The sequence below is a fragment of the Nicotiana tabacum genome, chromosome 12 (assembly GCF_000715075.1).
Source record: "Nicotiana tabacum cultivar K326 chromosome 12, ASM71507v2, whole genome shotgun sequence".
Classification (NCBI taxonomy): Eukaryota; Viridiplantae; Streptophyta; class Magnoliopsida; order Solanales; family Solanaceae; genus Nicotiana; species Nicotiana tabacum.
In genome coordinates, this window is record NC_134091.1 from 129,784,656 (window position 1) to 129,799,422 (window position 14,767).

At 39.4% G+C, this 14,767-nt stretch overlaps 2 protein-coding genes across 2 annotated transcripts; both read left to right on the forward strand.

Annotated features, from left to right (window-relative positions):
* The first annotated feature begins 11,417 nt into the window (after window positions 1-11,417).
* Window positions 11,418-12,365, forward strand: LOC107778129 (uncharacterized). Its single transcript, XM_016598333.1, has one exon. It carries the CDS (start codon window positions 11,418-11,420, stop codon window positions 12,363-12,365), a length of 948 nt encoding a protein of 315 aa, XP_016453819.1.
* Window positions 12,366-12,819: 454 nt separating this feature from the next.
* LOC142167387 (uncharacterized) lies at window positions 12,820-13,578 on the forward strand. Its single transcript, XM_075227554.1, has 2 exons — window positions 12,820-12,906; window positions 12,970-13,578. Exons 1-2 carry the CDS (start codon window positions 12,820-12,822, stop codon window positions 13,576-13,578), a joined length of 696 nt encoding a protein of 231 aa, XP_075083655.1.
* Window positions 13,579-14,767: the final 1,189 nt, after the last annotated feature.

A 14,767-nucleotide genomic window follows, 5' to 3' on the forward strand; every position in this document is an offset into this window, starting at 1 on the left:
TGATATCACCATCCTCTATCATCCTGGAAAGGCCAATGTAGTGGCCGATGCCTTGAGTCATAAGACGGAGAGTTTGGTCAGCTTAGCATATCTACTGGTAGCAGAGAGGCCTTTAGCCTTGGATGTTCAGGCCTTGGCCAACCAGTTTGTTAAATTAGATGTTTCCGAGCCAAGTCGAGTTTTGTTTTATGTGGTTTCTCAGTCTTCTCTGTATGATCGTATCAGGGAGCGTCGGTATGATGACCCTCATCTGCTTTTCCTTAAGGACACGGTTCAGCACGGTGATGCCAAGGAAGTCACTATTGGGGATGACAGTGTATTACAGATGTAGGGTAGGCTATGTGTGCCTGATGTAGATGGTTTGCGTGAGTTGATTCTTCAGGAGGCTCACAGTTCGTGGTAGTCCATTCATCCAGGCGCCGTGAAGATGAATCAGGATTTGAGTCAGCACTATTGGTGGAGGCGGATGAAGAAACACATAATGGAGTATGTCTCTTAGTGCCTAAATTGTCAATAGGTGAAATATGAGCATCAACGACCGGGTGTATTGCTTCAGAGGTTAGAGATTCCAAAATGGAAATGCGATCGGATCACTATGGATTTCATTGTTGGGCTCCCACGGACTTAGAGGAAGTTCGATGCAGTTTGGGTGATTGTGGATAGATTGACAAAGTCAGCTCATTTCATTCCTATGGTTACTACTTACTCTTTGGAGCAACTGGCTCAGGTTTACATTCGCAAGATTGTTAGGCTTCATGGTGTACCGGTATCTATCATCTCTGACCGGGGTACGCAGTTTATATCATAGTTCTGGAGAGCCGTACAGCGAGAGTTGGGTACTCGTGTGGAGTTGAGTACAATATTTCACCCTCCATGCGCACTATTCAGATATTGGAGGATATGCTTCATACGTGTATGTTGGATTTTGGGGGGTGCTTGGGATCAGTTCTTACCAGTTGCAGAGTTTGCTTACAACAACAGCTACCCGTTGAGCATTCAAATATCTCTGTTTGAGGCCTTGTATGGTAGGCGCTGCCGGTCTCCAGTGGGTTGGTTCTAGCATGGTGAAGCTAGACTATTGGGTACGGACTTGTCCAGGATGCTTTGGAAAAGGTTAAATTGATTCAGGATCGGCTTCGTACAGCCCAATATAGACAATAGCGTTATGCGGATCGGAAGGTTCATGATATTGCATTCATGGTTGGTGAGCGGGTCTTGCTCCGGGTTTCGCCTATGAAGGGTGTTATGAGATTTGGGAAGAAGGAAAAGTTGAGCTCTAGGTATATTGGGACTTTTGAAATTCTTGAGAGAGTTGGAGAGGTGGCTTACAGACTTGTACTACCACCTAGTCTCTCTGTAGTTCATCAAATGTTCCATGTTTCCATGCTCCGGAAGTATCATGGCGAACCATCTCATGTGTTAGACTTCACCTCAGTCCAGTTGGATAAGGATCTATCTTATGTCGAGGAACCAGTGGCCATTTTGGACATACAAGTTAGAAAGTTGAGATAGAAGAGCATTGCTTCAGTAAAAGTAAAATGGAGGGGTCATCCATTCGAGGAGGCTACTTGGGAGGCCATGCATGATATGCGCAGCTGTTATCCTCATCTTTTCACCACTTCAGGTATAATTCTAAACCCATTCGTGGACGAACATTTGTTTAAGAGGGGGAGAATGTAACGACATGTCCGATCGGTTTGAGTAATATAACCCCGTTCCCCTATTTACTGCTCAATTTATGCCTTTCAGTTGTTATGTGACTTTTCGGGGTGATTAGTTTGGGCCCGGTGAGGTTTTGGAATGAATTGGAATATTTAGTTCCAAGGTTTAAAGTTTAAGTTGAAATAGTGACCAGATTTTGACTTATGTGTAAGCGACCCTGGAATAGAGTTTTGATGATTCCAACAGGGAGGTATGGTGATTTTGTACTTAGGAGCATGTCCGGAATTTTATTTGGAAGTTCGTAGTTAAATTAGGATAGAAATGACTAAAATAGGAATTTAAGTTTAGAAGTTTGACCGGGGAGTTGACTTTTTGATATCGGGGTTAGAATATAGTTCTGAGAATTTTCATAGCTCTGTTATGTCATTTATGACTTGTGTGCAAAATTTGAGGTCAAACGAAATTTATTTGATAGGTTTCTGCATCGAATGTAGAAGTTGAAAAATCTTAGTTTCATTAAGTTTGAATTGGGGTATGATTCATGGTCTTAGCGTTGTTTGATGTGATTTGAGGTTTTTACTAAGTTCATATATTTTTTTAGAACTTGTTGTTGTATTTGGTTGAGATCCTGAGGGCCTCAGGTGAGTTTCAGATGGTTAACAGATTGAAGTTTGGACATAACAGCTGCTGGAAATTTTAGCCTTCTGGTGCAATCGCACCTGCAAAATTTAGCTCACAGGTTTAGGCCGAGGTCGCGACTAGGCATGGGACGAGGTCGAGTTTGCGTCCAAGCATGGGTCGAGGTCGAGTTCGCGACCAAGCATGGGCCGAGGTCAAGGTCGAGGTCGCATAAGCGGCCAGATAATCTGAGGTCTCGATCAGGCATGGGCTGAGGTCGTATTCGCAGAAGCGAGCAGATGATCTGAGGTCTCGAGCAGGCATGGGCCGAGGTTGCGGTCGCAGAAGAGAACAAACATGGGTTGAGGCCGAGGTCGCATAAGTGACTGCTCGACCGCAGAAATAGCTAAGTTAGTCACAGGAGCGAAAATCCCAGGACAGAACATATAAATTCGGGGGTTGGCCATTTTTACCCATTTTTGGATTTTAAGAGCTCGGGTGAGGCGATTTTCAGGAGATATTTCAAGAAAAACATTAGGGTAAGTGTCTTAACTAGCATTTAGTCAATATACACGAATATATCATTGTTTTCATCATTTAATTAGTGTTTTGAGATAGAAATTAGGGGAAAATTATAGAAATTTTATAAAACAAATTTTTCAGATTTCGATGTCGATTCGGAGTTGGATTTGAGTGAAACTAGCATGGTTGAACTCGTAATTAAATGAGGTATCGTATTTTATGAGTTTCGTCGGATTCCGAAACGTGGACCCGTTGGATGCGTATAAGGTCTGAGTGTTGAAATGCATACGGTGGGATAAGGGTGGTTTGATACGCGTGGCTAGTAGGGGAACTACTAGAAGTCATATGGTGAGATAAGCGTGGCTAAAACGTGGGATGATATTTTGGAAAAAATATTTTCTATAAAATTAAATGTGAAGGCTCCCGCGGTGATATAAGAAAATGAGATATTGTGAATTTATTTATGATTTGGGACTACGAGGCGGTACCTCGGGAGTGCCCTTGTTGATATTTCTTTATGTATGCATATGCCTTTGGTTATTTTGGTGATTTCTTTAAAATTGTAAATTTCTGTTTTCTTTCTGCGAGATATTATTTGCCCTTATTCTGCGTAATTAAATGGTGACATACTAATTACTTGATTTATTTTCATTGTCATTTTATTGTTATTATATTGTTAAACATTTTACCATGTCTTTTATTTTTTTCCAGTAGGGCGTAACCTAACCTCGTCAATACTCTACCAAGGTTAGGTTTGGCAATTACGGGGTACCGCTGTGGTGTACTCATACTACGTGTAATGACTCAGACGGTTATTTTGAGTATTACAGCCACACTCCCCCATTTACTGCTTAATTTATGCTTCACAGTTGTTGTAAGACTTACCAGGTTAGTTGGTTCGGGTCCGGAAGGAATTCAGAGTGGAATGAGACACTTAGTCTCATCATTGAAAATTTTAAGTTAGAGAAGTTGACCGGATGTGAACTTATGTGTAAACGACCTCGAATTTGGATTTTGATGGTTCCAATAGCTCTGTATGGTAATTTTGGACTTAGGAGCATGTTCGAAAAATTATTTGGAGGTCCGTAGTGGAATTAGGCTTGAAATGCCGAAAGTTGAATTTTCGGGAAGTTTGGCCGGGGAGTTGACTTTTTGATATCGGGGTTGAAATCTGATTCTGAAAATTTGAATAACTTCTTCATGTCATTTATGATTTTTGTGCAAAATTTTAAGTCAATCCGGATGGATTTGATGTGTTTCGGCACGAGATATAGAATTGGAAATTTCGAAGTTCATTAGGCTTGAATCCGTGTGTAATTCGTGTTTTTTATGTTGCTCGAGGTGGTTTGAGGATTCAACTAAGTTTGTATTGAGATATAAGACTTGTTGGTATGTTTGGTCGAGGGCCTCGGGTTGAATTCGAGTGGTTAATGGACTTGGAATTTAAGTTGAAGAAGCAGCTGGAGTTTTGCTGCTACTAATGTAACCGCACCTGCGGAGAAATCCTTATGAGTTTAATTGGTGGTGTTAAGGCAGGGTTACTCCTTTGGGGGTTGTTGTGCTAATGGGGTATGTGCCTTTCGGCCCGTTTGGACGGTGCAATTTGGATTTGAGCAACGTGGGTGACTCCCGAGAAAATTCTAATAGGTTTGAGAATTACATATAGCAATAGAGAATGTTTCCGGAGTTGTGCATGGATAAAATCTGAGATTTTGCAATTTTTTTAAAAAGATGTCCGGACTTGAGGTAATTTTGTATGACTATGGATTCTACATTTCAATATAAGAAAGGAAAGAGGAATAATTATAAATTTGCATAAGGTATTTTCAGAGTGAGTGTTACAGTTGTGGCATTTATGGGGGTGCTTAAGAAGAATACAATGGCTTATGGGCCTTAGGGCGGTGTGGTTTTGTGTTAAGATGTCTTGTAGTGTGTTTTGGGTAAGGATAGTAGTGTTCTGACAAGGAGAAATGACAACTTGAGGGTAATTCAGAAGAAACTAGGAGAAAATAGGACAAATGGGTAACATGCTGGGACAATATAGTAATGGTATGATCGGTTCTTTTGGTTCTTATGATAAGGTGGGGCTTTACGGGGGTTTTGATGCAATACTCTCGGATTTGGCAACCTGTGTGGCTTGTCACATGATGGCATGATAGATGTGGTATGTTGTGCGGGATTAAGATTTGCAGGTACAAGGTGGTAGTTCATTCTTGAAAGGAAGATCACGAATTTTGGACAGCATGGTCAGTTTCAGATATTTCGATAAATGTTATAATTGTTCGATAATTCCTAAGAAGGGTGCGCATTTCAGAAGGCGCGTTGTGCTTTGACTTATGAATGTTCATCGGTATTGCAGTACTCACCTAGTTGATAGACTGCTAATATTTAAATTATTGCTATGTGGCACAGAAGAATTATTAAAGTATTCCTCATGGGAAGATCGAGAATGGAAGATGTGTTAGTCATTCTAGTGCTGGAGTTGGGATCAGATATGGTGATTCGTGTGTTCTATGGATTTGGAGACTGGGAGTTCTCAGGAACAGATTGTTTCATAGTTGTGGACTGTGAAGTCATGGCCGAAGCTATCCAGATGATAGTATGTGTTATGATTCAGTCATTGTTGACTTTCGGAGGATTATTTATCTATTTGTGGGTGACCAGAGTTGATTTGGGGTCCATTGGTAGGCCCAATTAGGATGTGTATTCTACACCGAGTTTGACTGGTTGGCTCCATACTACTATTGTTGAGTGATGTGTTATTCGGTTGATGTTGAACTTATTCGTGGTCTGAAACAATCTGTGAGTTACTCTTCTATGCTACGAGAAGTTGTGTTTCATTGGTTATGTTCTTTCAGGTTTTGTGTGGCATTTTTGTCATTTGCCTCTCCGTCATTATTGATTTTGCGCAGGGTGGCTCGAGGTAGGTAATATGGACCAGCATTTGGATGGGGTCACGCATTTCAGCGGAATTATGTTAAGTTATGAACCTTGCGTTAGAATCGTGTGATGGTTCTACGGTGTGTGATGGATTTTCAGCATTTCTTTGTGGCGGTACTTGTTAATCCGGCGGGACAGTTCTCCCATTTGGGTCATTTTTCGTGACTGAATACATTTGAATTGTTGCGTATTGGCGCGCAGATGGCACGGTTTGTGGCTCTGAGTTATATTGGTGTGGCATATCTGTGGGATAGTAGTGTTTAATAATATAAGGTCACTGGACCTAGAATGGGTGCCATAATGTTTGATTAAGGTATATTCGAGAGGATTATGGTTCTGGATGGGGCGAGGGAGCTCCATGGCTAGTTGATCTGATGAGTGGTTATGAGTTTTTGATTGTTTCTTTCATCTTTGGCAGTGTAAGAAGATTTTGGAATGAGGTTCTATCGAATGCAGGGTTTTATACTAGTACTTAGTTGATTTTGAGTAGTTATTGTGATCAGAAATGGTGCTACGAGTATGCGAGTTGTATAGTATGTTATGTGATTATATCTAGGATTATGGTTATGGCTGGACACAACTTGTTCAGGCTAATACAGTGTGTAGATGTGAGATTCGGGTCTTAAAAAGAATTCTGGATGTTAGAAATTTGACTCCAAGGTTTTTGGGCTAAGGTTAAATTGATGATTTTCAGTTATGTTATACGGTCGGGCCTATATAGAATAGGGTGACGTGAGATCACCCCCGGGTATGTGCGTGGTAAGATGGAATAGTGATTTGATGGCTTAGAAACAACTTTTGGCACGTTCGAGGACGAATATATATTTAAGTGGGGGAGAATGTAACGACCCGGCCGGTCATTTTGAGTATTACAGCCCCGCTCCCCCATTTACTGCTTAATTTATGCTTCACAGTCATTGTAAGACTTACCGAGTTAGGTAGTTCGGGTCCGGAAGGAATTCGGAATGGAATGAGATACTTAGTCTCATAATTAAAATATTTAAGTTAGAGAAGTTGACCGGATGTGGACTTATGTGTAAACAACCTCGGATTTGGATTTTGATGATTCCAATAGCCCCGTATGGTAATTTTGTACTTAGAAGCGTGTCCGGAAAATTATTTGGAGGTCCGTAGTGGAATTAGGCTTGAAATGCCGAAAGTTAAATTTTTGGGAAGTTTGACTAGGGGGTTGACTTTTTGATATCGGGGTCGAAATCTGATTATGGAAATTTGAATAACTTCCTCATGTCATTTATGAATTATGTGTAAAATTTGAAGTCATTCCGGATGGATTTGATGTGTTTCGGCACAAGATATAGAATGGGAAATTTCGAAGTTCATTAGACTTGAATCTGTGTGTAATTCGTGTTTTTGAAGTTGCTCGAGGTGGTTTGAGGATTCAACTAAGTTCGTATTGAGATATAAGACTTGTTGGTATGCTTGGTCGAGGTCCCGGCGGCCTCGGGTTGAATTCGGGTGGTTAACGGACTTGAAATTTAAGTTGAAGAAGCAATTGGAGTTTTGCTGCTACTGATATAACCGCACCTGCGGAGTGGGGACCGCAGGTGCGTGCCTGCAGGAGCGAATAAAGAGCCGCAGGTGCGGCTAAGACAGACCTAGGCAGGTGCCCTCAGAAGCGGCTTGAGAGGCGCAGATGGATCGTAGGTGCAGCTTGGGACCCGCATCTGCGATGGCCGCAGATGTGGTCAATTTATCGCAAGAGCGGAGTCTGGATTTTAATGAATTTCCACAGAAGAGGATCCCAGTTCGCAGATGCGGTTCCGCAGGTGCGGAACTAGGTCCGCAGGTGCAGATTGACTGGACATAACCCTTAAGTTCAAGGGTTCGTGATTGTTTCCCCATTTTTGGATTTTGGAGCACGGTTTGGGCGATTTTGGAGAGGACTTTTTCCACACAATCTGGGGTAAGTGTTCTTGACTTACTTGGGATTATATTTCATGAATTAACCTTTATTTTTGGTGTAAGATTATTGAATCTTCAAGAGAAATTGAAGGAAATTTCTCTAATTTCATAAAACGAATTTTCGAATTTTAAACATCGATTTGGAGTCGGAATTGAGTAAAATTAGCATGGATGAACTTGTAATTAGATGGGTTATCGGATTTTGTGAGTTTCATCGAATTACGAGACGTGTATTTTTGACTTAATTTCGGATTTTTATTGGAAAATTAGTATTTCCTTATGGAATTAATTACAATAATTGGTATTGATTGAATCGAATTAATTGTGTCTTGAGTCGAGCCGTTCAGAAGTTGATACGTGCAGAATCGGATTTCTGGAGCATTGTTTAGCTTGCTCGACATCGGATTCATCTTGTTCGAGGTAAGTATTAGTTTTAAATCTAATCTCGAGGGTATAAAACCCCAAATTTATGGTATTATATGATTACTTTGGAGGTGACGCACATGCTAGATGACGGGCGTGTGGGCGTGCACCGAGGAAATTGTGACTTGGTCCCTCCCGTGAAAACTGTAAAGTTGAATAACTTGTTGTTAACTATGTGCTTTCTGTGTGTTGTGGAAATGTGAGTATAAGTCATGTTAGAAATCATGTTTAGGTTATATGTTGGTACTGTTGGGACTCATAGAGGTCGTGCACATGTTGAACTGCCTGCGTAATTGTTGTTTTGTACTCGATAACTGTTTCCTTGTTTATTTTATCTCAGTCTCTATTGTTCATTATTGATGCATCATATCATTGTTGTTTGGGTTGATTTTATGATTATTGAGAGCTCGAGAGACTGATTGTGAGATGTTATCATAGCACGTGAGTTATGCGTGCAGTACGTGAGTTGTCCGTGCAGGAGATTATAGCACATGAGTTGTCCGTGCAATACATGATTTGTCCGTGCAGATCCTTATATTATACTATAGCACGTGAGTTGTCCGTGCAGCATGTGAGTTGTCCGTGCGGATCCAAATATTTATACTATGGCACGTGAGTTATCCGTGCAGCACGTGAGTTGTCCGTGCAGATTATAGCGCTTGGGCTGTAAGAGCCCCTCCGGAGTCTGAACACCCCCAGTGAGCGCGGGAACCCATTGAGTGTGAGTGTTGTGGGCTGAGAGCTGAGTGGTTGAGTGTTGCTCTGAGAGGCTGTACTTTCTTTCACTTGTTATTGTACTTAGTTGCTATCTGTCATTGTTGTGAAATTCTCTGAAACATTTTATATCCGGTTTTCATGAACTTGAATTGTATAAAAATTGTTTTGACTTAAACTGCTGGATTTGAAAGCATGTCTATTCTTTGCTGGAATTACTGAAAGAGAACTATAAAACGTGAAGCTCGTCACTATCTTCAGTTCCTTAGTTATTATTGTTACTTGCTAAGTTGGTTGTACTCATACTATACCCTGTATTTCATGTGCAGATCCAAGTGCTTCTAGACATAGCGGGTGTTGATTCTTTCGCATAGTTGATTTTTCGGAGATTCTGAGGTAGCTACCGTATTTCTCAGACCTTGTCTCTCCTTCCCTATCTCCTTGTTTATTGTATTTGGCCTCAGACTATTGTTGACCGTATTTTCTTTTTAGACTTGTAGTTCTATTAGATACTCATATACTTAGTGACACCAGATTTTGGGAGTGTTCGTATCAGTATTTGTGGGATTATGTATTGTGTTTAAATATTAAATTTTTAAACTTAAATTTTTTTTTTGGTTTATGGAAAAGGTCGGCTTGTCTAGTATCAAGACAGGCGCCATCACGACAGGTTGAGATTTTGGGTCGTGACACTACGCTTCTGTACATCCTTTTGTGAAGATCCAGGTACTTACTACCAGCCCAAACATCAATGAGCTACCTGTGTACGGAGACTTCGAGGTATATCTGCCAGCTTCTGCAGACTCCGGAGTCGCCTTCTATCCTTATTATGTTGCTTCCTTATTTTCTTTAGACTCCGATATATAGAGACATTGGGGATAAATTCTTAGAAGCTTTTGATTTTTTTCTACCAGATTTTGAGAGTTGTAATTATGTGAATTTGCAGATTTATTTATTTCAGATTTCTATTGTTATTCCACATTGATAGGCTTACCTAGTCTTACAGATTAGATGTCATCACGACATCCTACGGAGGGAATTTGGGGCCGTGACATTAGGTATGATAGAAGATGAAATAACTAATTCGTACTTACTTATTCATGCATAACTAATTTATGTATATATAAATAATCTCTGCATTACTAATACCTTCGTATTACTAATACCTTTCTAGCTAGCAACAAAACAACCCCTAAATATGTATATATTTTTTACACCGTTATAAACAAAATTTGAAACTTTACATTATGTAGCACCTTCGAGATGTATTCAGACTTTCTATTCAGAAGTTTCTACTACTATACTAATGGTGAAGGTCCAACCATTCTAGATAATGGAGTAATACTATTGCATTTTTAGGAGTGCATCAATCTGCTTTTTGCAACAACTTCTAGTTGGTTCTTTTCTTGCCCCTGCATGGCTTCTGATTCCACCCACAAAGAATATTATCACCATGTGTCCCGATAGAAACGGATACATGATTTGAATCTTATGAATTCAAATAATGATTTTTACATAGTCAAATATATAATTTGGACTAAAGTAATCAAGTTAGATTAAACCCGTAGTCGATACACTCGTTCCACCCATTAGTTTAGAGGATTGCAGGGTGGAGCCTTTGGATTTCAAATAAATTAAGAACGTTCGAATTTCAAGTGATTTCGTAAAATTACTACCAATCTCTTTTCAGTTCAATAATTGCACTAGTTCCATAGAATTCTCTTCTGCTGGGTAGAGTGTTTCTTTTTCTTTTTCTTTTTTTAATTATTGAAGGATTCTTCTTCTTCTTCTTTTTTTGGGGTGGGGGTGGGGGGTGGTGGGGGGGTGTGTAGAGTGTTCCTTTTCGATTATTTTCTTCACAATATTTTTTGGGTAGGCTCATTAGTGATTTCATAAACTTAAGGGGTGAAATGCAGCTCTAGAACTAGATAATTCTATGAATTTCGGTGGACTCCAAAGAGTTCGCTTATACCAATTGACCCAAGTACACAAAATTATAAATATAACAATCAAATGTCTACCGTCATAACAATCAGGAAAAAAAGAACTAGTAATTTGTTTTTGGATTATCTGGCCCTATATGTCTCAAATATTTTATTTTTAGATTTTTAAAAAATATTTGATTATAATTTATACAATATGTCGTTCTAAAATTATAAATTTAGTGATTTATGACATTATTATATTTATATATTACTATTCCTAGATAGTTAATCAAATTCCTGCACTTTTTATTTTGAGTTTTAAACAAATTATGAATATATTATCTTTAATTAAGCTTTTCACGGATGGTATCTTCTCTCTCGGCGCAGTTTAACTAACGTGCGTTTGCCATGGGAAAGAGAGCTCGAATTCCATCTCAAAAAGCACTAATGGCACAAGCGGATGCGGTAAAAGGAGTAGCTCAACGTGGATTGAAAGGAATGCAAAGCTCTCGTGGAGAGCAAACTAGGGAGAATAGCGAAGAGGAAGGAACCAACGGAGCATTAACCCTAGTTTTGCCAAATGCGAAGGAAGATCAGAGCACTTCATCACAACCCAATGTGACGGCATCTACATCTAAGATTGCATAAATCGGTCTTACAAAAATTATTGGTAGTTCAGATGTTACTCCAATGGCAGTGGGGGAAGACCAAACTGAAGCTGAAATTGGGGAAAAAGGTCAGATGCAGAAATTGCATCTATGGAGTGCGATTATTCAAACAATAGCTGATAAGGGAAAGAGCTCATCTCCGATTGGTGGAAGGAAGTCATGGGCTGATGAAGTTGAGGAGGAACTGCAATCCCTACCTCCAAAAGAGTCCATATGGGATAAATTTGACATTACAAAGATTAACAAAGCTGGATTTAAACTCGAATATGTTGCTCCTCTTGTGCAAGGTGAGACCTCTATCACTGCAATTGAATTAGAGGACATAACCTCAGAAATTGAGTATTGGAATATATCTGTTGTGTGTTATGTGTTGGGAGCCCATCCTCCATATGCAATAATCAAAGGATACATTAAAAGGATGTGGTCAAAACATGGAATAAGTCAAATTGTGATGCTAAAAAATGGTATTATTCTGGTAAGGTTTGAAACAGAGGCTGCAAAAAATGAAGTTTTACAGGGAAGCATTTTCCATTTAGACAATAAACCTTTTATTGTTAAAGCATGGAACTCTGATATGGAGTTTTCAAAGGAAGAAATACAAACGGTTCCAATATGGATTAAATTACCAGGGTTTGACTTCAAGTATTGGAGCCCTAAGGGATTGAGAAAGATAGGAAGCTTAGTTGGGAAGCCACTTATGGTAGACCAAAATACAGAAACTGGAGTTGGATTGAATTTTGCTAGGCTTCTGGTGGAGGTAGGTCTAGACACTAAATTGCCTGACATTATGATATTTAGGAATGAAAAAGGTCAAATGATTGAGCAAAGGGTTGTATATGACCGAAGACCTACCCTATGTAAATTTTGCCACCAATATGGGCATGATAATGCAGATTGCATGAAGAAAAGTGATAAGAAGGGTCAACAGGTACAAGAGAAACAGGGGAATATACTTCTGATGGAAGCATAAAAAGGTTTCAACAGAAAAGCAAACTTCTGATGGAAAAGAAACAGTACAAGAGAAACATGGGAATATACAAGCACATGCTAGTAAGAAACAGGAAGGCAATGGTTAGGATGGAAAAAGTAAAGAGAATCAGCCCCATTCTACTGAGTGGATCACTCTTATGAGAGTAGGGAGGCAACAGAACAAAGAACAACAACAAATGGAAGGAAACAATACATTTCAAGTGCTCCAAAGAACTGGTAGTGGTACAAGTAAAGGCCAAGGAAATAATGAGGCTGGTCGATCTATTCCCAATACAGGGAATGGTTAGATTACTCTGCTGATATGTGAGGGGGCTAAATGCCCCAAATAAGTAGAGGGAGGCTAAACTACTCTGTAAAAATATGAGGATGTAGGGCTAGTAGGATTGCTGGAAACAAAAATAAATATAAATAAAGTTGAAGAAATAACAAAAAGCATGTTTGAAGGATGGAATTATATTACTAATCTTGAAGCACACTATAATGGAAGAGTGTTGATTGCTTGGAGGCCAGATTACAATAAGGTAGTTCATGTCAATGTTGAGGCACAAATAGTGACTTGTAAGGTGTTGCATATTCCCTTATAGGTGAACTACATAATATCATTCGTATATGCTTTCAATACAAAAGAAGAAAGGAGAACCCTCTGGCAAGAGATAATAACACTAAGCAGCGGGAGCATAAAGGCTTGGCTTGTGGTTGGTGACTTTAATTCAGTATTAAGTAGTGAAGATAGAATGGGTGGGAACCCAGTCACATGGGCAGAGTTAGTCGACTTTAAAACCTGCATATATAAGAGTGGTTTGATGGAGTTAGCTCACAATGGCCAGATATTTACCTGGAATGATAAAGGGGAAGGTCAAAGGATATACTCAAAAATAGATTGGATGTTTATCAATAATGAATGGTTGCATAGCATGTCCACATGTAAAGCAATATATTTGGCAGAGGAAATTAGTGATCATTTCCCTATAAATATCACAATGGGAGACATCAATGTTAAGCAGAGAAGAACTTTCAAGTACTGTAATGTATGGTCCAAGCATACTCAGTTCTTGAGAGTGATTGAAAAAGGCTGGGAAATGCACGTGGAAGGATGTAAAACGTTTCAAGTTTTAAGGAAGATGAAGCTTCTTAAAAGAGAGCTTAGGAAGCTTAATACACAACACTACAAGAATATAGTCACTGAAGCATAGGAAGATAGGGCAGCGCTGAATATTATACAGGAACAACTCAATATGGATCCTGGAATATGATATTGCAGCAGATAGAAAAAGAGAAACATCAGAAACTAAGGCAATCATACTACTTAGCAGAGGTATTCTTGCAGCAAAGAAGCAAGGCTAGTTGGATTAAACTAGGGGATGCTAATACCAGCTATTTTTACTCAGTAATAAAGCACAGTAAACTAAAGCAAGCCATAGTTCAACTAAAGGATAATCAAGGCAACTGGAAAACAGAACAAACTGATATAGCTAGACTGTTTGTTCATTATTATCAGGATCTTCTAGGGAAGAAACATGAGGAAAGAATCAGAGCCTTCAGAGGTTTTCTAAGGAATGGTCCAATACTAACAGAGGAGTATCAGTTGAACATACTCAAGCCTTTCACTGAAGAGGATGTTAAGAGGGGTGACTTTAGTATTAACATCAATAAGAGTCCTGGGCCAGATGGTTATGGAAGTGATTTTTCAGAGCAGCATGAAGTATAATAGGAAAGGATGTACCAGAGGTAGTGCTGGAATTTTTTCTAAAATGGACAACTTCTGAAATAGATAAATGCCACCAATATTGCACTCATCAACTCCTGAAAATGCTAGTCAATAAAGACCAATTGCATGTTGTAATGTGATCTATAAGGTGATATCAAAACTTATATGCTTGAAGCTTAAAGAAGGGGTTAGCCATCTGGTGTCTGAAAATCAGACTGCCTTTGTACAGAAAAGATCCATGGTGCACAATGTCTTAGTTTGCCATGACCTTCTAAGACATTATAATAGGAAAATAACCCCTAGATGCCTTATGAAGATTGACGTAAGGAAAGCATATAACATGGAGAGCTAGGAATTTATAGAAGAGGCATTAAATGGCTATGGGTTTCCAGAAAAATTTGTCAAGCTTGTGATGGAGTGTGTAACCTCAACGAAGTATTCTATCATTGTTAATGGGGAAGGGAGTGGCTATTTTGAGGAAAGAAGAGGACTAAGGCAGGGAGATCCCATGTATCCCCTCCTATTTGTATTAGTTATGGAGTACTTGTGAAGAACACTTAAGTGTATGAGTGAACTTCCAGATTTTAAGTTTCATCCAATGTGTAAACAACTCAAGCTCACACACTTGGTGTTTGCTGATGATTTACTGATCTTCTGCAAAAGGCAAGAAAAAT